The sequence below is a fragment of the Podarcis muralis genome, chromosome 13, assembly GCF_964188315.1.
Source record: "Podarcis muralis chromosome 13, rPodMur119.hap1.1, whole genome shotgun sequence".
NCBI lineage: Eukaryota > Metazoa > Chordata > Lepidosauria > Squamata > Lacertidae > Podarcis > Podarcis muralis.
The window spans coordinates 57,085,893-57,110,627 of record NC_135667.1 but is presented as its reverse complement, the minus strand read 5'-3'; the positions used below and the strand labels follow the sequence as shown (position 1 = coordinate 57,110,627).

Here is a 24,735-nt window from a genome sequence, read left to right as displayed (position 1 = left end):
AGGCTGAAGTTGATTCCTTGAACAGGAACCAAACTTGGGAGCTGGTACCGGTAGTCCCAGGAATGAGACTGGTTGGCAGCAAATGGGTCTTCAAGGCCAAGACAGACCAGAATGGCAAGGTAGTCAGACACAAAGCCAGATTGGTTGCCAGAGGTTTTTCACAGGTACCAGGACAGGATTACCACGAGACCTACTCACCCACAGTCAAATATGAGAGCATTCGGCTGATGCTCAAGATCGCTGCGGAGGAGAAACTGCATGTTTCCCACCACGACATTAATACAGCTTTTTTGTACGGGATTTTGAACGAGGAGCTGTTTATGCTTCCACCTGACGGGATGCAGATACAGAAGGGAATGGTCTGTAAACTGCGGAAATCCTTATATGGTCTCAAGCAGAGTGCTAGGTGTTGGAACACAAAACTCACTGAAACGTTGCTTTCTCTAGGTTTTCACCAGGGCAAAGCTGATCCATGTGTGTTTGTCAAGGAGGAGGGGCAAAACAAACTGTATTGTTTATGTTTTGTTGATGATCTTCTGATGTTTTGGAAGAATCAGGCTTTCTATCAAAGCACCCTAGCTCAACTGAAGGAGCACTTTGACATGAAGGATCTTGGTGAGGTATCCAACTATCTTTCTCTGCAGGTGGAGAAGGACCAAGCAGGTAATTTTCTGGTACACCAAACACAGAAAATTGCTGATGTATTAACCAGGTTGAATTTGGTTGATGCAAACCCAGCAGACACACCGATGGTGACAGGTTACCAGGTAGACAGTACTGCTGAAGCGTTTTCTGACACAACGCTGTACAGATGCGTTCTAGGCAAGCTGAATTTCATTGCCAGATGTTCGAGACCTGACATAGCTGTAAGCTGTAATCTGCTTAGCAGACATGCCAACAATCCTACGGTTCAGGATTGGAAAGCTCTGAAGCGCATAGCCCGCTATTTGAAAGGGACTATGCACTACAGGCTGAGGTTCACCAGTCAGAAGACTGGAGGTCTTGAAATCTTTGCAGATGCAAGTTTTGGAAGTGACACCACAGATGGTACAAGCACTTCTGGAGTATGCTACATGTACAACCACTGCCTGTTTGACTGGTTGTGCAAGAAGCAAACAACAGTGAGCCTAAGTTCCTGTGAAGCAGAACTCAATGCTCTGTCATTTTCACTCATGGATTGTGAATGGTTGATGCAACTGTTTAAGGACATCGGGGTTTCTGTGAAATGTCCTATACAAGTGTATCAAGACAATAGATCGTGTTTGGCTTTGCTGAACTCCGAGAGTTGCAAGCAAAGAACCAAGTACTTGCAGATTAAGCTACATCGTGCAAGAGAGTGTATTCAGAAAGGACTGATTCAGGTGTCCTACATGCCAGGAAATGAAATTCCTGCTGATCTGTTGTCTAAGGTTGTTAACAGAGAACAACATAAGGTTTATGTACAAAGGTTGCAATTGAGTGAACCACAGGTACAACAGGTTACACGGAAAGGGGGAGGATGTTAGGATATTTCCGTTCCACCTTAAGAGGGAGCAGGCTTTGAGAGTCACAGAGTCTGCGCATGTCCTAGTCACAGGATGTTTATGCTTGCTGTTTCCTTTCGATTTCAGTCGGTCGGAGTCACTGACTCAGAACGGTCATGTTTTCTCTTTGTTCTGTTCAACGCTAAATAAAATCTGTAAATTATGCTCTTCTTCGGTGCAAGCTTTCTGGCTGTGTTTTCTGCTGATAAAGAACAGTGTGCACAAGCCTGGAATGTGGCAATCTATTTCTGAGGCTTCGTGTCGCTAACTGCTGGATCTGCCTGGCTACGGGAGATCGATGGATGTCCGACAGCCGGCTTGGGGCCATGATGGACAATATCTCCCTGGCAGTTTCCCATCCTGCATCATCTCCAAACAGAAATACACAGCAAGGCTAGTTTCTGTGTTTGCCAGATGCTGCTGGAGGACGTTCCGATGGCGATGGGTCAGAGCAGCATCGAGAGCTTGGGCAGGCGTCCTCTACGCTTCTCCCTGGCATCGCACAGCCTTTTTAGGGAATCTTCCCACTGAATACAGTCTCCAAGATTAGGAAGAGTTTACTATATAGTGTCTATGGAAGGTGAGAAGGCAGTTCACAGAGGTGTCCTACAAATTTCCAGCAGAGGAAGAGTACAAAACAACCAAGGCTGCCTCCCTCCCTCAGGCAATGAGGAATAGGCCATTACAACTTTCTTCCCTACAGAGGGACCTGTAAAGCTCAGAGGGACGCAGATGCTCTCACATTCAGAGGCCTGTCCAAAGACAACAGCACAGCCCTGTGGACACTCAGGAGATGCCATCTGCATCCAGTGAGGAGGAAAGATATTAAGTTTAGAACCACTTATAGCGAGCGAAAGAAGGCCAAAAAGCTTAAGAAAGCAGAGGGTTTCAGAGGACCTTGAGTGTTCCTTCTGAAAAGAGGCCTCATCCCTATCAAGAACGTCCTCCAGCATCGCCCTCAATTGCAGAGCTCCTAATCTGCTTGAGGAATAAGCAGGATTTCCACTTAAAGGACCATCGTCAGCCCAGATTAAAGACACAGATGAGATGCAGAGCAGCTTCCAGGCTCTCTTTCTCCCCCCCCCCCCACCCCATCCTCCCAAACAAGCAGGCTGTTAGCAGGCTCACAACCCTGCAGGGATCCTGTGGATATGCTAATTGCATAAGGCAATTTCTCTGGGTACAGTTGCCCCCTTTTAGGAGTCCTGGGGCCTCTTCTCCTTTTCCCACAGGTACAGCTCACTTACTTGGCAATGGATCACCACCACATGCTGAGAGTCACTGTTCAGCCAGAATTCTATAGCTTTGCAAATGGTGCCCAACTTCTTAAGGGGTGGAGCGTGAAGGTCAGGCCAGCCCCCACCCAGAACCTGGGAAAAGGAGGGCTCCTTGCTTCTGGTTTACCTGCTTGATGGAGTCTATTTCAGAATATAAAGTGTTCAGGTCTTCTTGCCTTCTCTTTCTTTCTGCCTTTAGAAAGCTCCTCAGTGTGGAGAAAGGACACAGAACTTAAGATGCTTCGGTTCTCTGCGAACTCTGTGCAAGTTTACATGTTAGGCAGGGTGAAGCAGGAGGGGCTGATTTCGATATACAGTGGTACCTCGGGTTACATACACTTCAGGTTACAGACGCTTCAGGTTACAGACTCCGCTAACCCAGAAATAGTACCTTGGGTTAAGAACTTTGCTTCAGGATGAGAACAGAAATCGTGCTCCGGCGGCGCGGCAGCAGCAGGAGGCCCCAGTAGCTAAAGTGGTGCTTCAGGTTAAGAACAGTTTCAGGTTAAGAACGGACCTCCAGAAGGAATTAAGCACTTAACCCGAGGTACCACTGTCAATGGATGGTACTGGTGAGACAGCAAAATGTGCATTTGAGGTGATGATCTATGATAGCCCATTCCCCTGTGCCAGCCTTCACTTGAGGTTGCAGTCATATATGAACCAGCCCATGTATGATATGTTTGTGCTGCGTGGAGATAGGAGAGGTCCGCTCCTGTTAACAGAGCAGGGGCAGGGGTGAAGATGAGGCAGAACAGGGCTTTGCTGAGCCTTATTGCCATTCCTCCGCAGTGGGCAGCTGTGAACATGTGAGAATGGACTGAAGCGTGTTTTATCGTAAACCACCTTTCAGATCAAAGGATATTATTTATGTTTAAAACAAAATAAAAATGTCATGGAACTCTATGGCATTATCAATTGTGCAAATATAACAATAGGAATAATAACACCTTGTTACAAATAAGAATCAGCACATCATCACATTTTTTGAAAAAGGGACAAAGTTGTAAAGAACCATTATAATCTCAACATGCATCTATTAATTAGGTAACACAAAATACTAATCCGTCTTCTTAAGCAGATAACAACACATGGGATTCTGCCTTCCAATTAGCATGTCTCACATTTTAAGAATCCTAAACCTCAGACACCACAATCTTTGCAATGGTGCCCTGTTAACCATTTATCTATGCCAATGGAGGTTACCCTGTGGCCATCCAGGAGCTGCTTCCGTGGCCCACATCCAGAGGCCATGCGAAATGGGGCACCCCGGGAGAAAGGCAGAGCCCGGGCACCTTCAAAGAAAGCGGGGCCACTGGGTGGGTCAGGCCCTCCAGATGTTCCTGAATCACAACTCCCATCATCCCTGACCATTGGCTGTGCTGGCCAGGCCTGACTAGAGTGGAAGTGGAACGAGGCCCAGCCACCCCCAGCCACGGCCTTATTCAGCCAAACATCTACAGCTGGGGTTCAGGAGTCTTCCTGCTTTGCTGTTCTGATCCAGGCTGCCATCAATGCATTTTGCAAGAGAACATTTCCTGAGAGCGTTACCTTTTAAACGAGCATAAAGGAACAGTTCAACCCATAACAAAGTTCAAAGCGCATTTAAGAAAAAGTCAAGGCTTAAAGAGCTTTAATGTTTGAGCCAAGATCAACTGAACAAAGTTCACCTGTCTTCCCACTTTCATTGTTCACCCAACAGCTGTTCAGGGGAGGTTTGTCTGGGAGTCAGCTGCAGGTGCAGCCCAGTAGGTACAGCTGCCTCAACACATGGCTGACACTAGAGGAGTCACTGCCACATTTTGGCCAGATGGCTCAGTTTGCACATTTGCTCTTTGAAAGACTGTGGTTGAAGGCCTCCTGAACGGAAAACCTTCCAAGAGAGAGATGGCCTTGGGGAAGCAGGAAGAACTGAATACCTCATAGGCTCAGATTCCAGAATTAATTTTAGAAATCAGCCCAGTTAAACCAGCTTTCAGGAGAAATAGATGACCCAGCAGAATGAACCTATAAAATGAAAGACAGGGGAAATCTTCTTGTGCCTATACATAATGCATGTATCAGCACCACGTGCTCTCCCACTGCAGGTAACGGACGCCTTCAATGAGCATCTTAATGAAGACTCCAAAGCAGGACAACATATTTAAAGATGGAAATTTTGATACACGCTGAACACCACCTTGATCCACAACATTTTCAACATCTCACTCATTTTGTCAACCTTAATTCTTCCCATTTTAAAACCATTTCTTATTGCCTTGGTATACTTTTAATCCCTAGGTGTGAGAGATAGAGGGCTGCTGAGAGCTCAATGAGGTTTTTGTTTGACCTATGTTGTGATTTTGGTCTTACATTACTTTATTTACTGATTGATTTATTACATTTTATTATAAAATATTGTACTTTTTGCTTGATTATGTCCTTTACCACCTTGGCAGCCTTTGGGTCAAGGAGCGGTATATAAATAAACTGTAACCAGGTTACCTGTGGCTCCTAGAAGCTGTCAGCATGCAGCAGTGGCCACAATCCCAGGAAACTGCTTCGACTGCCAGCTAAACCAGGGGAGGGTAGCCAAGGGGTCTCAAACCCTTGGGGAGTTAGGGACTTCCCTGCATGCGAAGACGGGCTATAGTGGATTGAGCAGATGAGACCAATAGTGGGTGAGTCCAACGGTCAAGAAAGCGGTTTCTGCCCATGCCATAGAGGGAAGTGAGGGGCAGATGGGGCTCATCTGCCTGGGAAGGGATCCTATCTAGGAGAAGGAAAACTCTGATCCTAAACTTCCACTGCCTTGCTGGGTATCTTCAGGAGAAGAAAAGGCTCAGGAGGAAACCCTCCACAAATCCAGGGTGGAGACAGTTGGAGGGCGCCTTGTCCGCCTCCTTATAGCAACTCCTGCAGCCAAGCGCCTGGCTCTGCTTTCTTTTGGACCACAACAGTGTGGCCGAGAGCGGGTCTTGTGTTTGGACTGCCCAGGCCCTCTGTACACAGGCGTGCGCCCCAGGGAAGTCTCTCTGATGCTGCTAATGCAAGGGTTGGACTTCATCCCTGGAGGCGCACTCCATTGTTGCTTGAGATGGACGCCAACGGTAGCTTCACAGTGGGCATAACTGCTAACTATGGTTGATAAGCCCCCTGACAAGAGAGAAATGGAGAGTTGGGGGGTAACAGAGGACAAATGGAGTTCTATGTACTTATCCTTCGTTGCTGTGGAGCAGGGGTGGAACATCATGTGTGGCCCTGACCTGGTACCAAGCATGGAGAATCCAAAGGACAAACCAGACACTCCAAAGGTCAAACAAAGACTTTGAGGAGCAGGCAGGGTCTCTGATACTAGATGCTGAACTAGAAATTGCAAAAACCTGGAAGCCGACGGTCAACTTAATTTTTGAGCAACAGCTCCATAGACATTTGCATATGGTGCTTGTAGAAAAACATGCTCAATGCACAATTGTCAGGAAGAAAGGCAACATTTTGACTTTTTAGCTACATGAAGCCCACTCATAGAACATGTTAAGGGGCATAGACAATGTCCTTATCTTTTGTCTGACTTCCTGACGTTGTGGAGTACCGGCTGAAGTAGCTTTTCTCCCCAGCCATTTGCACAAAATGGCAAACTCTCGGCTGGCATGCCCCACATCTTCCAAGTAAGGGGGACCCACCTTGTTACCACCCCCCAGAGTGGTGCAATCCAGAAAAATACTATGCATGGGAACTGAAATATAATTGTTGTGCCTTTTTCTGGTTATGTCTGCTTCTGTGCACGTAAGTACACAAGGGGTGTGAGACTGAGTTTGACCTTAGCTTGTCTAACAAGCAACTAGAGCAAACAAGAAAACCTCAGATATCTTCAGACAGAGTACAAAGAACCAAATGACTCCCTGCTAACGATGGAAAATAGCCTGTAATTATATTGCAGAGGTTATCTTGTGATTTATTTATGTTTTGTGCTACATTCGGAGGCAGCCTTTTGTAACTGTTCATTCATCTGGAAAAACTTATTAGGAAATATTTGTTTCTGTGTAGCTAAATATGTGCTCTTTGCGTGAAACGGGCGGGTGAGGGGCGAGAAAGAGCTCTGCATGTTTAATTGACAGGGAGTTTGATGATCTCACTGTTGAGAGAGTATTTATTCCCAGGGATTGGAGTTGAAACAAAAGCCAAAATATTTATTGGTGAACTTTAAACAATGGATATTGGAAAACTCTCACAAGATTACTAAATACCGTGTTATGTACTGCGGCTAGTCCCAACTATGGGTTCCAGCCTGCTTGTTGAGACAATATGCAGTTTAAGATTAACCACAAAACTGCACTCAAAACTAAACTCCAAATTGAATCCTGGCAGCAGCAATCATGGGCAAGATAACCAATATATTTTCTTATATCAGTGTTACACCCCCAAAAAGGTACAATTAGTAAGCAGTTGCTGCCTGTGCAATTAAATACATTTGCTCAACGCAAGCAGATAATGTCACACTATAGTAGTTGGTTTTCTTCCAGCATAACATGCCACTAAGCCCCAGAAATGAAGAACAGTGGAAGGCTGCATTTCACATGTGGTACAACGCTGCCTCCCCCCCCCCCCCCGTTATATCACCGGTTGTTTGATTAAGAATACCAAATATTGCGTTATTTTCTGTGTCTTTCCTCCAACCCTCGCACTGCAAGCATTTGTTTCTGCCCCTTCTGAAAAGCAAGTGCTCTGTGTCAAGAAGAGAGCCAAACAGCCTCATAGAATAGAATAGAATCATAGAGTTGGAAGAGACCCCAAGGGCCATCGAGTCCAACCCCCTGCCAAGCAGGAAACACCATCAGAGCACTCCTGACATATGGTTGTCAAGCCTCTGCTTAAAGACCTCCAAAGAAGGAGACTCCACCACACTCCTTGGCAGCAAATTCCACTGTCGAACAGCTCTTACTGTCGCCTCAGAACTGCAGCTGAACACCAGAAAAAAAGCCTGTTTTAAAGAAGTGAATGCTCCCCTTCATAAAACGGGAAATCCTATTTGCTTAATACTGTTACACGCTGCTCCCCAAATCACTGAGCAGTGTAAGGTTCCAGGGGCACCAGTCATGTTTACCCAGGTTCTGTGTTTCCCTTTGGACAATGAGGCGAAGCGGAGATTGTGGTGTCTTTCCACATATACACAACCTGAGCCTGGGATGGAGGGGCTTCCAGCCTTACACTCCAAGAGGGTCCTGCTTCTCCCCATGTCATGGTGGCAAGGACTTTTCCTCCAGCCCACATCACCCCCAGCTGCAATCCTTCCAACTCTATACACTCTGTCTTTTGAACTGAGCTGAAAGTGGGTCGCCTCTCATTTGCCCTCTGGCCCTTTGTTCCAGTTAAGGACCCATCACTAGGCTTGCTTGCATTTGAACATACTAAATCCAGTGTCTGGCACCCAGGAACTGGAAGGGGATCCCAGGCACCCCACAAATTCATGACAATAATATCGCTTTAAGAGCAAAATCACAAGGGACATACAGTAGTACCTCGGGTTACATACGCTTCAGGTTACAGACTCTGCTAACCCAAAAATAGTACCTCGGGTTAAGGACTTTGCTTCAGGATGAGAACAGAAATCGTGCTCCGCCGGCGCAGCAGCAACAGGAGGCCCCATTAGCTAAAGTGGTCTTCAGGTTAAGAACGGACCTCCGGAACGAATTACCGTATTTTTTGCACCATAACACTCACTTTTTCCCTCCTAGAAAGTAAGGGGAAATGTCTGTGCGTGTTATGGAGGGAATGCCTACGGGTGGCATGCCTACGGATTTTCCTCCTCTAAAAACTACGTGCGTGTTATGGTCGGGTGTGTGTTATAGAGCGAAAAATACGGTAAGTACTTAACCCAAGGTACCACTGTAGTTCCAAATGTGTATTAGATTCCATTTAAGGCTGACCAAACCAGAGGAGCATCACACACCAAGACACAATGTTTGGGCTGTGACATGTTCTTCTAAGGAGGCACTCATTTTGCCCCATTTCCTCAAGTGCAGGATTTGGCACGTTCTATTTTGAATGTTGATTATACACTGACATCAGGAATTGTTATTTAGACCCATGTTTCAGGAAAATGAATTTCTGGGCTGCTAAAAAGAAACTGGGTTTTCCTCATTATGTGGCACAAAGGGTAGCTTCCTTTGCAGAAAAGGCTGCCATGCCAAGGGAAAAGGACGTGGCCACAATGGCTGCAAACTGCCCTGAAGTTTTGCAAGCAAGAGAAATGAACCTTGATATAAGCTTATGATGTTTTGTATTAAATAAACAATGTGTGTTATTTTAAGAGTATGCTTTATGCTTTATCATGAATTTTGAATAGTGAGCAAGTAGTGATTTTTTTAATGTAAGTTTTGTAAATTTTGTTACCTGGTTGAAATGCTGTTATCACACTCTGTGCTATGGTCTAAGGTGGTGGTTCCAAACTTTTTTTTTGGGGGGGGGGGGACACCCCCTTGGTTCCATAAATGCATCCCCAGTGCCCTGCCCTAGAAAGACCACTTTTATTCAGAATAGCAGTTTGCACAACCCATTAGAGAAACAATAAAATTCAGTCATAATTCATTGCACATTTATTCAAAATCCAATTAAAACTATTTAGTTTAATTAATTCAACAAGATGAACTTGATCGAGTGATGCTAGCTTTTCAAAGTCGTTTATACCTTCCGTGCCCCTCCACCCCTTACATCGTAGGCCCCTAGGTAATCTCACCACCCACTAAGGGAGCACTGGCCTTAGGACTAATGCCATAAAGGTTCCTTTTTTTCGACCAGTGCTGCAGTGTGGCAGGAGAAGGGCCGGAAGTGAGCCTTTGCAACACAATAGGTATTTCTGGCCCAGCTTCTTCTAGCAATGCCTACAGCATCCTCACCCCACTGCCTGTAACCTGAGCTAGAGCTGGGCTAAGCGAAAAGCTCCCTCCTTGCAGTGGCAAAGTTCCTAATGCCCTTTTCCTCCTCCCTGTGCCCATTTCAGGATATCTTTTCAGGCCAAACGCTCACTTCAGACAGCACTGGGGGGGGGGGGGTAGCTGTGGAGAGGGAATTGTAGCTGCTCAACATGGATGGGATAACTGAATGCTCATAGGAAAGGCAACAAGAACAGATGAAAGGAAGTATAAGGTGGTGAGAAAAAGAAAGAACTGAAACGTGGGAGAAGATGTTGGCAGAGAGGAAACAGCAACAGGGAGACAGCTGGTCTTTGGAGGGCTGTGAAAGAAGGCGGCAAGTCTGAGAGAGTGCCGGAAGGAGGCAAAAAGGCCGAAGGTGAGAGAGAAGAGAGAGAAACAAAGGCAAGACAGGTGACATGAGGAAAGAAAAGAATGATGGAGAAAGAAAGGAGGTGGCAAAAGGAACAGGAAGCAAGTGGAGATACAGATGAGGAGGGACAGCTGAATCCTTTTGGATGTCATGGAAGCCTTTTTGGTAAGAAAATGCAACCAGAATGGTGGTAAAGATGACCCGGCCTCTTGCACAACATCAAAGACAAGCTTTGCTGAAGAGAAAAACCCAACTACTAAAAGGGTCCAAATATTTCCTCAACAATGCATGAAAGATGGGCTTACAGTCATACCTTGGTTCTCGGACGGAATCTGTTCCAGAAGTCCTTTCGACTCCCGAAAACTTTTGAAAACCAAGGCGCAGCTTCCGAATGGCTGCAGGAGCTCCTTGCACTCAGTCGGAAGCCGCATCGGACGACCAGCTTCCAAAGAACATTTGCAAACAGAAACACTCACTTCTGGGTTTGCAGTGTTTGGGAGCCAAAACGTTCGAGTCACAAGGCATTCGAGAACCAAGGTACGCCTGTACTAGTATTGGAGGGGGGCGGGGAACAGCATCCCCGTCCGTCAGTGTGTGAAATGTAGCAAGACACAAGCAAATGAACGTTTGGAATTTAGAAACAGAGCATCCAATTATTAAAACAAACCTGTTGGTTGAGGGGTTTCCCCCCAAAATGGACACACTGTTTTCTGAAGAGCAAAGAAACCTTGCTCCATCCATTGCACACAGAGGAGCACTAGCTAGCTTTCCCGTGTGTGGCCGCTGTCACAGGCTGACGGCTTCTTAGAGCCACAGGTGAGAGCTGAGTTCAGGGTGGGGACCAAAGGTGTCTCCCGCTAGAGGTCTCTCCCTCTCCTTAAAAGGTAAAGGTAAAGGTCCCCCTGCCCGTATGGGCCAGTCTTGACAGACTCTGGGTTGTGCGCCCATCTCACTCAAGAGGCCGGGGGCCAGCGCTGTCCGCAGACACTTCCGGGTCACGTGGCCAGCGTGACGAAGCTACTCTGGCGAGCCAGAGCCGCACACGGAAATGCCGTTTACCTTCCCGCTGGTAAGCGGTCCCTATTTATCTACTTGCACCCGAGGGTGCTTTCGAACTGCTAGGTTGGCAGGCGCTGGGACCGAACGACGGGAGCGCACCCCGCCGCGGGATTCGAACCGCCGACCTTTTGACCGGCAAGTCCTAGGCGCTGAGGCTTTTACTCACAGCGCCACCTGCATCCCCTCCCTCTCCTTACACCTCCGTAAACATCAAGGTGGTGTGCCACTATAGCACATAAAGCACTATAGATAATCATTAGCATTGCTGGCCAATCAGCTGTAAAGGCCTGTAGGTATAGAAAGGTCTTCCAGAGACACCTGACAGTCATGAGCAGCTTCTCTGAGGAGCCTTGTCTCCAGCGGCAAAGTCATCCACAGCCAATCCATCGCCTTCCTTAAGGATGAAATCCTCCACTTCCTTTGGAGACATGGAGCCTCACTCTCACGGCCAAATAGGGTTTGGGCTTAGGGTGCTCAGGGCCATCATCTCTGCTCCCAAGGAATGCTCAGTGTCCCTAACCGCACACAGGAATAATGTCTGCATGTGCCTTGGAACCAGTACAGTCTATGGAAACAGCCTAGTGGCATCCACCACTCTCTGCCTTTAGCTGGTGGGCAGTCTCCAAATTCTGGCAGTGGTCAAAGAGTGGGGCTCCCCATGGTGTGCTGCTAGGCTGCAGGCACCCTAGAGAGCGAGAAAGTGGGAGCAGGACTCCCCAGGACAAGGAACAGAGCAGATGAGCAAAGGCTGGTCCAGAAGTTTTTGCACCTCTTCCTCCTTAAGGGACACCCAGGGGCTGCTGGAGTGTGTGCCCCACGGAATGGAGCTCAGAGCTCTGCAAAGATTTCCACCTGCATCCCCCCCCCCCGTGGCCCTCGCTGGCAGCTCCCACTTCTAGCTCAACAGCTCCTGGTGGGACTAGGAGCAAAGAGGACACGTGCCCCACAAAAGCCTTTCCTTTCCAGAATCCCGCCGCGCAATTCTTGAATTCGCCCCACACTGGGAAGCAACTGCGAGAAGCAAACCGACAACAAACTTAATGTGGGGCAGCCGGAGAGCAAAGCGAGGTCGGCTGAGATTTCCTTGCAGGAAGGAAGGAAGGCAGCGCGCCGGCTTACCTGCTGGCCTTGCCGCCGCGGCCCCCGGGCGGGATCCGCCGAGAAGCGGCTCCGGTTGTCTTTCCGTTGCCGCTTTTCTCCCAGCCGCGCCTGCAGCCCAAGCCGGGGGCGGGCGGGGCTTGTGCCGCGGAGGCAGCTCCTCGAGGAAGCGCCCTGCCCAGGAGGGGGATCCGGCCCCTGGCGAGGCCGCCATCCCTGCCCCCGCGCAAGCATCCCCGAGAGGTCCCCCCCCCCCCGGGATGCGTTGCCTCAAATCATCTATCTAAGGCAACTGGATGCTTTTGTCTTTATTCTACAAACCACCCTGTGATCATCAGATGAAGGGCGGTATAAAAAATTATTAATGATAATTGCAGCCATGGTTTCCTCTGGGTAAAATGATTTCTGATTTGGAAGTAAGACTGTCGTTCAAGGCACACTTAGTTGAAAGCAAATCACACAGAACTAAATTGAGTGGAACTTGCTTTCAAATAAGTGTGCCTATGATTGCAGCTTTACTTCAAAATCGGAAATAACTTTATCTGGAGGAAACAACAGCGGCATTTGTAATCCACTTGCTGAGCAAGAAAGTGATTTGCATGCATGTACAAGGGGTGGACATTCCTATGTGGTCCCCTCCCCCCCTTTTTTTGCTGTTTAATTTAGTGGCAGGCCCATTCAGACAAGGACAAATCCCTAATTTTGACATTCATTTCAAAATGACATTCATTTCAAAATACTGACCAAGTCAAGAGCTTTCTTTCTAACACCACTACTAGAGTTTCAGCAGAGGAAAGGTTTAAAAGGCCTTGATGGGTGGAAAACCCTTGTGTTCTTTTCATTCTGCTTTGTCAGTTGAGAACTGACACAGGGGAAGATGATTTCGGTGGTGGCATCTGGACTTCCCCCTGCCTGCTTCGCACCAGGCAACTCCTGTTTTGAAAGTCAAATGCTGATGGCAGACTAACTGCACGGGGGACCTTCCTGCAAAGAAAACATCCTGCTTTTCCACTTCCACTTGACGCTGCAGTTTGCAAAGCCTTTCTGGAGACACAGAACAAACAGCAGGGACCCACACAGACAGACACACACACACACATTCTGCCAGAAAAAGAGAAGGATGTTATTCCAGGGCCCACCTATGGCAACATAACCGTTTGCATCAACTCCCAAAGCTTTTAAGTACAGGAGAAAACATGGCCCAGCTAACCAAAATATTGTTTCTCCAAGCACAGACAAAGCACACTTGCATTGCCTTGTAATTCATTCAGCTTAGGGACGCTCCCCGCTGTGCCTGCCACATCACGTAAAGTTGAGGCTGTGTAGCGGTTTAGTGACATGTATGTTCTGCCTTCTGACGCCATTCTCTACTCCAAGGGAAGGAGGATGGCTGCATGATTTATTCATGCCTTGAGAGAGACATTGGACTCCTGTCAGTGCCAATTTTTCATTTAAGAAAAAATTCTGTTACTTCCATGGCTGATTGGTGGCCACTGAATCTTAGCAAGTGTAAGTATAAATGAGAAGGGTTCCTAAAGTTACAGTTCTTATGCCTGAAAGGACAGAGGATTGCAAGTACAGACAAGCCTGGTGCTTCTTTTCCTTTCCCCTTTTACTGCTGTAGCTGAGATATGAGAACAGGAAGAGGGTGGGACTGTTTGAATTCTGCAGCTTCCTTGTGGGTTAAAGACATAGATCTCGAGTGCATGCTTGCCCCAACTACTGTTGTTGAAATGGAACGCAGAGCGCCAGGGCCCTGCAGATAAAATGGAGGGACCTCTAGGAATTTCATCACGTGTTTCAAAAAATATTGCACATACGATGCCTTGTGAATTTTTAGAATTGTCTAGTATCAATATGCAGCACTCCAAATTTTGCAGGTAATCTTCCCAGAAATGTTAAAAATATAGAGACAGTCCAAACCTACTACATAAATACTTTGAAACGTGAGGACGCAATATTGGTGGGAGTTCCCTTTTAAACTTACAGTAAAGGCTGATGGGTTTCTGATGGCATCTATGCTTCGAGAGGCTAAATTTATTCTGGCCAGCCTGAATCTGTCACAAGACAGACATCTTGGATAACAGCTCCATACAGGATGAGCCAGGAATCCTGGGAACCAGTGTGTTCTAAGAAGAAAGAGAAATCCTGCTGCCTCCGAGTGCCTGTCTTGCTCCAACCCTGCCGTGCCTGGAGACAGCCAGTCAGCTCATGCATTCATAGCAGTAACCAGAGGAGCAGCAGAGAAAATAAACGCCCTGGTGCATCTGAATCAGTGCAATCGGATGCCTTCATCTGCCCCAGCTGCAACAAAGCATGTCTCTCCCACATTGGTCTCTACAGCCACAGCAGGCGCTGCAACCTTTCAACCATTTGATTTCACCCCCAAAACACTCTCCTCCATTGTTTCCTAAGACAGTTGGATGCCAGCAATGAAATTCCAATGGATTAGCAAGGTGTCAGGGACACGGGTGGTGCTGTGGGTAAAAGCCTCAGCGCCTAGGGCTTGCTAGAGTGTCCGACTCTAGGGTTGTGCGCCCATCTCACTTAAGAGGCCGGGAGCCGGCGCCGTCCGAAGACACTTCCGGGTCACGTGGCCAGCGTGACGAAGCTGCTCTGGCCAGCCAGCACCAGCGCAGCACACGGAAATGCCGTTTACCTTCCCGCTATAAAGCGGTACCTATTTATCTACTTGCACTTAGGGGTGCTTTCGAACTGCTAGGTGGGCAGGAGCTGAGACCGAAAGACGGGAGCTCACCCCGCCGCGGGGATTCGAACCGCCGACCATACGATCAGCAAGCCCTAGGCACTGTGGTATGGAAGCTCTGAGGGTACTGGAGAATTTTAATATGACTGAAGTGACCTATATGCAGTAATGAATGGTGGAATGGACAGGAGGCGTAGAATATATGGAACCGACAGGTGACTGAGAAACAATATATTTTTTAATAAAAAACCAACAGTTCTTTTGCTGCATGGAGCACCAGAATAACTAAAGATCTAATGGACTGTTTCTTTAATAAAATATATAGCCCAGTCAAACAGATTTTTTTTTACTTCTTCTATTTACCAAATATAAGGTATTAAATATACAGTTCTCTGCACAGAATCTGACTACAAAAGGGGTTTAAACAAGCATAGCAAGCACTCATGTCCCCCACCCCGTCTTCCGTCTTTCTGTGCCTGGTTCAGTGCCTTTGAGAAGACGCTGCAGCATTGAAAACAGGTGAGCTGGAAGAACTGTTCAATTCATACAAGGGCTGGAATGAAATATTGAAGAGAAACATCTTCGTGGAGCAAGATGAAGTGAACAATCCTTTTGCTTGCAATATCTGCAAAACACAAGTCCATATTTTAAACTTCAAAGGATGACAGAGGGCCCAAAATATCACGTTCAACAAGAGCCAACATTCTCCAGTTTTGAAGGCCACACAGATGCAGAGGCCAAGCTGCAGGTGGCCTGGAATATTTTGAACATGGCTACAATCAACCTCCAAAACTTTTCAAAACTGTTTTTCCCAACCAGGAGAAAGACAACAAAAAGAAAAGCTGCGTCAGGTCCTCCCTCCTAGACAAAAGGCACTTTCAACAACCTCCACTTGACAGCAGACCTGACTCTGCCTACAGATGCATATGCCATGGTGGAGCTGGGCAAGGGAGGGCTGAGTTGAGTCACATAAACATGATTCATACATACATATATAATTTTATTTGTATGCCACCTTTCCACAGTTAAAACCATGCTCAAGGTGGCTTACAACATGGTGGTGGACGGGGACGGAACCTAATTACAAATATAAGAAAAGTAGTCATAAGCAATAAAGAAATATCAAAATATACACAACCAAATCTCCATATAAATCATAACATCTAAAATAAAGATACGGAAAAATTACCGTATTTTTCGCCCTATAGGACACACTTTTTCCCCTCCAAAAATGAAGGGGAAATGTGTGTGCGTCCTATGGGGCGAATGCAGGCTTTGGCTGAAGCCTGGGGAGCGAGAGGGGTCGGTGAGCACCGACCCCTCTCGCTCTCCAGGCTTTGCGCAGCTCTCCACAAGCCGTGGGAGCCCGGCGCTGGGCTCCCACGGCTTGCGGAGAGCTGCCTGTTCTGGGGGCTGGGGTCAGGGGAAGTTCGGGCTTCCCCTGCCCCAGCCCCGCACCTGGGGGGGGAAGTAATTTTTTTTTACTTTATTTCCCCCCCAAAAAACTAGGCGTGTCCTATGGGCCGGTGCGTCCTATAGGGCGAAAAATACGGTACTATCAATAACAGTAACAATCCCCCCATGGTGTCCGGTTTGGCCCTAAGAATGCTGGTCCAAATACACCGGTGTGTGGAAATGTTGAAATTTGCTTTTACAGGAAGGATGTGGCAATCCCTTCCAAACACGCGATATCTTCTTCATACACTGCTCTCTCGAGTGGCAAATGACTTGTTCACACAACAGGCCCAAAGGGTCACTTACTACATAGGGCTTTTGTGGGATTCACTTGCTGCCCTGCAAGTAACTGGAGAAGTCTCTTAATGTCAATGCGGGCCTCGGCCATGGTCTCGGGATCTCTCTCTTGACTCGACTTTTGGGAGCCTACAGAATTCACAAAAAAATAGAACCTTTTATTAACTAGAACAATAGTTTTTAAAAGGGTTGTACATAATTTCCATTAACAGTTTAAGGCTGTAATCTGTGCATTTTACTTCCAAGTACAGTGGTACCTCGAGTTACAAGCGTCTCAGGTTACAAACACTTCAGGTTACAAACTCCGCTAACCTGGAAGTTACCTCGAGTTGAGAACTTTGCCCCAGGATAAAAACGGAAATTGTGTGCTGGCGGCGCAGCGGCAGCAAGAGGCCCCGTTAGTGAAAGCACGCCTCTGGTTAAGAGAACGGACCTCGGGAACGAATTATGTTCGTAACTAGAGGTACCACTGTACATATGAATATGATCAAGCAGCCAGTATGTACTATGTTCTATTCATCATTGTGACAACCACCTCATACTTCCATTTCAGAGAGAACAAACCAAGGCTAGTAGCTAACTTGTCAAAAGGCAAGATAAGGCTCTCAGCAGGGCAGTGGCTCTTTTTTTGGGGGTGTTATTGGGTTATTGTTCTTATTCTGTTTTTATATATTGTGATCTTTTCCGTGAACTGCCTTGAGACCTCCAGGTATAGGGAAGCATATAAATTCAATAAATAAAAAATAAAATAAGTACCACGTGGGACCAGATCACAGCTCCAATCTCAGCCACTGGGGAGGGGTGGACCCAGAGCCAGTTCACACAGATGCTGGCATGAAAGTAAGTCTCTGGTTAGCTGTAGGAGCTACCAAAGCTGCCAGAAGTGGCTGAAGGAAGAGAGGAAGGAACTAGCAGTGGCAGGCACTGATGATGAACGTGTTGGAATGGGGCTCACTGACACCAACTACAGTAATAGTCAGACACTGTACTGCATCCAGCCAGAGGCTTCTGTACACACAGAGATTTGTTCATAGGCAGAGGTGCTGTATTGGCACACCCCCACCCCAGAAAAAAATGACTTCATCACAACAGCCATCAGCTGAGCAAGTACCACACAAGAGCAGCAAGCAGGGAGGCAGGCAGGCAGGCCCCTGAAAAGTGGGGACTTTGAGGGCTGTGTGTGCACATGAAGGTTGGGAGAAGTTAAAAGCCTCCATCGGTAGTGGAAGCAAAGACGACAGCAGAGACACCAGCTGCCCAGTCATCACCCATCTCAACTTCTTCTGAGGCAATTGTCATCCATGCAATCTGCCTCTTGTGTCTCTCACCCCACACAACTCTCTTTCCTCGGTTGGAGTAATCTGGGGTGATTTTTGCACCCCCTGGGCCTGGGCAGTGGGGACCAGTTTCGCCAACCCCATGGTATGTCTCTGTCCATAGGCTCCTGTGTGTACTGGTCATCATTGCAATACATTCAGGAAAAGGAGAAGACTAGTGTGTGTTACCAAAATGATTTTTCATAGTGCATCAGGTAATAAGCAGAACCACCAGGAGCCCCCAGTTTTAGTCATCATGTTTACCATGAAGTGTGCGCAACCATCTTCTGTCACACCTAACAAATCCTAGCCACCATCCCAACCTTGGAGCTATATATCTGTCTGTGGAGACTATCTCTGCAAGTTGCACAGAACTTCAGAAACCCATCACAACTATGGAGAGCAATCCCTGCCCCAGCTGCAAGGATGGGAAGGAAACTGGCTTCAATTATGTACCTTCAAGGTGCTCCAAGTATCTCTGAAGCACAGGAGCAAACCGAGAAGCCCCAATCTTCTTCACAGATGCAAGGAAAGAGAACTCTAGTACTGTGCCTTAAAAGGGCACCAGCAAAGCAAACTAAGCCCAACCCTCCCTTGCCGCAATGGAGGTCAGCAGGATATTTTGCTTCTGCGCTACAAACAACCATCTTTGTGTCCATACTGGTTCTGTGGAAGAGGTGCAAACTGTTTCGGCAACTGCACCCGACTTCTGAGGCCCTTCAAAGGACTGTGCAACTACAGTGAGTCTCCACCTCTCTCTATGCAGTTCAAGCTGCAGAAGAAGAGTAGAAGGAATTCCCAAGTCTGGAGCTGGGAAAAGGAACAGGATATTGTGCTATGATCACGGCACTTCTCCTTGCTTCTCTGGTAGTGCACCCTGTGCTGGACACAAGAGGAGCAGGCAACCACCACTTCTTCTCGCTTCTCTGGTGGTGGCAGCAGGGGTGGGGCCCCTGCGAGAGTGCTGCCCCTTGGGATTCCACCCCCCAAGGCAGCTGGCTTAGTCCCCTTTATGGGTGGCCCAGCTCTGGCTGTGATAGCATATGAGATCAGGAACAACACCTTGCAGGAGCAGCAAGAGCCTGGCAACCACACCTTTTTGGTTAATCATTAAAAAGGTAAAGGTACCCCTGCCCGTACGGGCCAGTTGTGTCCGACTCTAGGGTTGCACGCTCATCTCGCTCAAGAGGCCGGGAGCCGGCGCCGTCTGAAGACACTTCCGGGTCACGTGGCCAGCGTGACGAAGCTGCAGCTGGCGAGCCAGCACCAGCACAGCACACGGAAATGCCGTTTACCTTCCCGCTATAAAGCGGTAGCTATTTATCTACTTGCACTTAGAGGTGCTTTCGAACTGCTAGGTGGGCAGGAGCTGGGACCGAACGACGGGAGCTCACCCCGCCGTGGGGAGGGATTCGAACCGCCGACCTTACGATCAGGAAGTCCTAGGCACTGAGGTTTTACCCACAGCACCACCCGCGTCCCAGTTAATCATTAAGATCAGTTAAAATTTGTGAACTTCCAAGAATACTGACAAATAGCTATTTCATCCTATCCTCTAATTCTATATTTGTAGAGGAGATGGGGATTATGTTCTGGGGCCCCGTGTACATAAGTGAATTCTCATAAAGTGGGGAATGCTCTCTAAGCACCCTCTCTGCCGCTCTCTCTTCAATCCATACAAAAAATACTAGAATTGAAGCTCTGGGGCCGGCAGGAGGCTGGAGGACATGTGGGAAAGTGGCTGCTGTTGCTGCGCTACCGTGCGCATCAGCTGTTAGGGAGGCTGAGCAGTGTAAACAAAGCCCTGCTACGCCTCTGCTCTCTTCTGGGCTTCCTCCGACGTCCTCTTCAGGCTCTGTGGAAGGTCTTCTCACCAGCCACAAGGGCTCTCCAGCTCTCTCCTGCCATTTCCAGGTTTGAATTGATTTATTTATTTCATGGCACTGCACGTATATGTGGTCCCCTGCGAGTCGTAATACACCTGTATTTTCCCCATTCATGATAATTAACTATGTATATTAGTCCATTGTTTGAAGCTACAATGTTATTTCAGTTATTTGACCCGCAAATCAGTATTTCCTTCCTTTCACTTTGTTACTAACATCTGAGCGTGGGGAAAGAAAACTATTAAAGACAGACTCAAGCTAGCTCTATTTTACAACAACTATAAAATTGGCTAAAAATTGTTGGCGATTACTTTCAGAGCACTGCAAACCTATGCATGGTTACTCAGAAGCAAGCCCTTACTGCCTGATAAGTGTACACAGGACTGTAGCTTTTGTTGTGTACTTTTGTTAGGATCTGTTATCTGACAAGAAAAGAAAATTGCTTACCCCAGGGAGGATTCCCAAGGTCTTTAAAGTGGGTTGTAACACACACTAGATCAGTTTCTATTTTCAAGTTCATTTCTCCATTTAGATTTGCTTCTATTACCTACAATGTAAACAAAACAGTTTCTATGCTTTTCACAACTACATAAACATGCAATAAAAAAAGAGGAAAATATTGTACATTCACAAGGTCAGTTTGGAAGGGATAACTAATTTGTATAGTCTTAGGGACCAGACAGTGGCCTGGGAATTATTGGCACCATCTCGCAATGAAGGCTGTACAGATATACAGGACATGCAACCAGGTAAAGCATTCTATATAAAATGTGTATGGTCAGGGCTTTTTTCCAGTTGGCACATCTTAGGTACGTTCCAACTTAACAACTTTGGCTGGGTGATCCCCCCTTTAAAAAGCGCAATAACTTTGGGTGGGTGCTCCCCTAAAAAGGTCAAGTTCTGACATCACTTTTTCTAGAAAAAAAAGCCCTGTGTATGCTTACTTATCACTTACAAAGTCTAAAAGAGATGGAATGTTGCAGTGTGGATCCTTTTTCCTTACATTACTTACTGGCATAGGCCAATGGTTTTCAAATGGTGCCACGGTGCCCTAGGGTGCTTTGAATGATGGTCAAGTTTTAGTTTTTACCAGGTATCCCACAAGGAACTGAAGAAGTTGGTCAAGGAAGCAGTGGATTCAAAAAGGTTGAAAACCTCTGGGTTGAGGGATCATATAGGTAGATATGCTAGTCATCTCCAGTGGCTCCAATTGCTTACCAGCTGTGTACTCAGAGAGCAATCCTGGATAACTAAACCTTGATGGGAGTCTTACGCGCAAAGTATCAAGCGAGAGCCAAGACCAGGCACCATTCACACAATTAGCAACTGCAAGATGGTCTTTTCTAAAGTAAATACCAAGCACAGGGTATCCAATCTGGATCAGTACCATAGTGGGGGTAAAGAATTAAAGCCCTCCAGCTTCCCCCAAAGTCCCAAACTAGATTAGCCACACAAGCCTGCTAGTTAATATTTTTTTAAAAAGTAAGAAAAAATGCACAATTTCCAGTTGTATGAATGGTGTCTTGTCCAGTTTGACCCAGTGGTTACAATGATTGCATAAAAACTCACCCCAAGTGATGCATCTCTCTCTCCCCACGTTAAGAATATAAGAACTTACTATAGAATTGGAGAGGTTTTTCATTCTCTCCACAACACTCTTCATGGTCTTCAGCGCTGGTAAATAAATGCTGACCTACAAAATCAAATCAACTGCCTTGAAAGTGCAGATGAGCCATGCCTGCCCCACACTGTTACTGGGCAATGACCCCCAGTGTCAATTTAAAAGGGATAAAGTCACATGCAAGGGCACAGTTCTATATAGCAACTATAAGAATGTTGAAGGGCGTAAGACTGTGAGAAACTAGATTGATAATGAGAAAGGTTTGCAGTAAAATGAACAATATATCATTACAGTGGTGCCTCGCAAGACGAAAAGAATCTGTTCCGCGATTCTCTTCGTCTAGCGGTTTTTTCGTCTTGCGAAGCAACCCTATTAGCGGCTTAGCGCTATTAGTGGTTTAGCGGCTATTAAAGGATTAGCGGCTAAGCTGCTAAAAGGCTATTAGCGGCTTAGCGGCTTTGAAAAAGGGGGGTAAGCGGGGGGAAAATCGCAAGACTCGCAAGATTTTCGTCTTGCGAAGCAAGCCCATAGGGAAAATCGTCTTGTGAAGCAGCTCAGAAACGGAAAACCCTTTCGTCTAGCGGGTTTTCCGTCTTGCGAGGCATTCGTCTTGCGGGGCACCACTGTATAAGCAGAAAGTGAACATTCCAGCAAGGCTTACAATGAACTATAGAGCACAAACATTATTGTTGCTGTATTGAAGAATGCTAAGCAGCTGGCCACAGGCTTCTGAATAAGGTCCTGTTTCAAAGAACTTCCTCAGATAACTGTAAAAAACATTCTTCACAAGGGAATGTTTACTTTCCCTTTCTTCTAATTAGAATAAGATAATTAAAGTTTTGTTTTATGTTTAGTAACTTATTTGGAGAGAGATACATTTCTGAAGTCCTTGCAGTTGTCAAAACTGTAATCAGGGCCTTAAAACACTTTTGAGGAGATGAGTTTTTGGCTGAAATGTGGATGCCCCCCTTAGCAATGAATTGTATTGGTGGTGTGTATATTTGCTAACTGCTTGTGGGGAATAAACAACTGCTTCACTTTAAGTGCAAACCAAGCCAATGAAAGGGAGAAAAATGAAGTAAACTCAGGTTGCATTATTTGAAAACACATTTGCTTTTGGCTGTGAGAGTTTTGGCTCTGAAAATATTTCAACTGCTCCAAGTTTGTGTTGTTTTTAAATGGTCAGCACTCAAGAGCGAGGACCAGTTGGTAGGTATGTTGGCAGCCAAGTGTTAAGCTGAGTATTATGAAGAGGGTGTGCATGGCTGTGTGAATGGTACATTAGTTAGGTTTGCAAGTCATATGAATGGGCATGAAAGAGTGAATGTGGAATGGACTCAGGAGATACTGTAAAGCACACTGTAAATTTTCACTGGTCTCCAATGGTAAAATACACATTCTCTCTAAAAAGTAGTTTTTGCACTAATTGCAATCCTTGATAGAAGAATGACTGTAATTGAATAATGGCTGTAATTCAAAGATGAATAATGAAAAACAACTTTATGTAAAGTCAACTCATCCTCAGTTTACATTATCACAATGTGCTTATAAGCCTATGACACTTTTAGATTGAATGAAATCCAATCATCTTAACTAAAAGGAAATTAATTTTGTTGTTGGAGGGGAATACCTTTGAGATGGGAAGTATTTGGAATACTGTTTAAAGAATTTAATTTTGATATTGTGGAAACTGAAAGGGGCTCACATCAAAGTCCGGCACACTTGGTTCCCTGAAGTCATTCCACAGCTTTCTTGGGATAATACCCACAGGAATGTCGTGAGTCACAACACGGCTAGTGCTGGATAAAGAAGGCTAGAGAGAAGAAAACAAAAGGTTACGTAACCAAAATTCACAACAGTAAAGGCTGTAATCCTATAAACACATATGGAAGAATGCTGCCTTTCTTTAAAAAAAAAAGGGGGGGGGGGCTATGGCAGAGAAACTTCAGGTGTTCCAGGATGAGAATGATTATCTGGATCAACTTCAGTTCAGGCCTAGTTTTGGGACTGACTCATCCCTGGGATGAGTGTGGGGACAGGAGGTACTCATACTCTCAGCAGCTTTTGATCCCATTGATCATGGTGCCCTCAGCCCAACTGCTCAGATGGGGCTCAAAGGCATAGTTACAGTGGTTTCATGTCTACCTGCACAGGTGAGTCTAGAGAACAGCATTGCAGGAGTGTGCTTCGGTCCCCTAGTTAGTACAAATGCTATGGGGCTCTGCAGGGCACTATTTGGTCCCCAACACTATTTGACACCTGCATGCAGGGGGGGGGGGGGGCACTGGGACCTCTTCCCACCAAATGGAGCTCCACCTGCCGCCCAGGGGGAGGAATGCAGCCTTTCCTCCTGAGCGACCTCACTTTTCACGGGCAAGAACCTACCTGTTTTCCTGAGGCAGAGAGAGAGACGCCCCCCCCCCCGCACCCATTTCTACTCACCAATTCTACGGCTACCGTGAGGCAAGGGCAGTGCTTGTTGGTCAACTTGATTTTCACCGCCTTCGCATTCTGTGCCGTCTTTAAGGCTCTGGATAGGTTTTCGGGCGTCACCTCGAGATAAATTTCATTTTTCTCTGCGGCCACTCCCTCCATCTGGAACTCGTCGAAGACATTCCCCTGGAAGAGCGGGAGCGGGGTGAGACCGGGGCGTCCGCCGCCCGGCTTGGGGGTCCCGCCGCCCCCGGCCCCGGCCTACCTGGCGGACCTCGCACCACAGGCGGGCGCCCCCCACGGCCCCTCGGGCGCCCGCCACGAAGACCAGCTGCTCGGCCGTCAGGCGCAGCGCGCACGCCTTGGCCAGCTTGGCCACCGTCGCCACGGCGCCTGCGGGAGGAAGGAGAGCCGGGTTAGCCCCGAGGCCGCCCCGCCGGAAAGCAGCGCCCCCCGCCCGCCCGCCACTCACGGCTGAAGTGCGCCAGGCAGCCGGCCTCCGAGATCTTGGCGCGGAAGCGCATCGCGGGCGGCGGGAGAAGCGGCGCGCCAGGAGCGGGCGGGCGGGAGGCCCTTCCTCCCCGCTTCCCTCGGGGGCCGGAAGTGTCGCCAAGGCCTCGGCGGCCCCGCCCCCCCCCGCCGCCGCGCCGGTTCCGCGGGAAAGGGCTCCGCAGGTCGCTCGCAACCACTTCCTTTCGACCCCCAGTGCTCAGAAAATCCTAAAAGGAAAACCCACCCTATGGAGCACATCTCCACCCCTTCCCAATTTTTGTTCCCTAAATAGTTTAAAATTCAGCTAC

At 47.4% G+C, this 24,735-nt stretch overlaps 2 protein-coding genes across 4 annotated transcripts in view; both read right to left on the bottom strand.

The window, feature by feature from the left end:
- The window catches only part of TNS3 (tensin 3), a 92,965-nt gene extending 80,654 nt beyond the window's left edge, over positions 1-12,311 (bottom strand). For 2 of the 3 annotated variants that reach the window (XM_077917678.1, XM_077917679.1), the window contains exon 1: positions 12,242-12,311. The gene's annotated coding sequence lies outside the window, so the exon portion shown is untranslated. The remainder of the gene's footprint in view (positions 1-12,241) is intronic. The other variant, XM_077917681.1, reaches the window with a different exon arrangement.
- Positions 12,312-15,147: 2,836 nt separating this feature from the next.
- HUS1 (HUS1 checkpoint clamp component) lies at positions 15,148-24,557 on the bottom strand. Its single transcript, XM_028751807.2, has 8 exons — positions 24,408-24,557; positions 24,201-24,328; positions 23,945-24,121; positions 23,208-23,315; positions 21,500-21,574; positions 20,329-20,428; positions 16,689-16,808; positions 15,148-15,552 (listed from the first exon to the last, which is right to left on the bottom strand). Exons 1-8 carry the CDS (start codon positions 24,457-24,459, stop codon positions 15,470-15,472), a joined length of 843 nt encoding a protein of 280 aa, XP_028607640.2. The 5' UTR covers positions 24,460-24,557; the 3' UTR covers positions 15,148-15,469.
- Between the last annotated feature and the right edge of the window lie 178 nt (positions 24,558-24,735).

What these genes read in the sequence shown, in the direction of transcription:
- HUS1 (XM_028751807.2), bottom strand. Translation starts at nt 24,459, where the DNA reads ATGCGCTTCCGCGCCAAGATCTCGGAGGCCGGCTGCCTGGCGCACTTC. An exon ending in TCACGGTAGCCGTAGAATTG is followed by an intron (nt 23,316 to 23,944) that starts GTGAGTAGAAAT and finishes TCTTCTCTCTAG; the next exon opens with CCTTCTTTATCCAGCACTAG. An exon ending in CAAGTGTGCCGGACTTTGAT is followed by an intron (nt 21,575 to 23,207) that starts GTGAGCCCCTTT and finishes TTGATTTTGTAG; the next exon opens with GTCAGCATTTATTTACCAGC.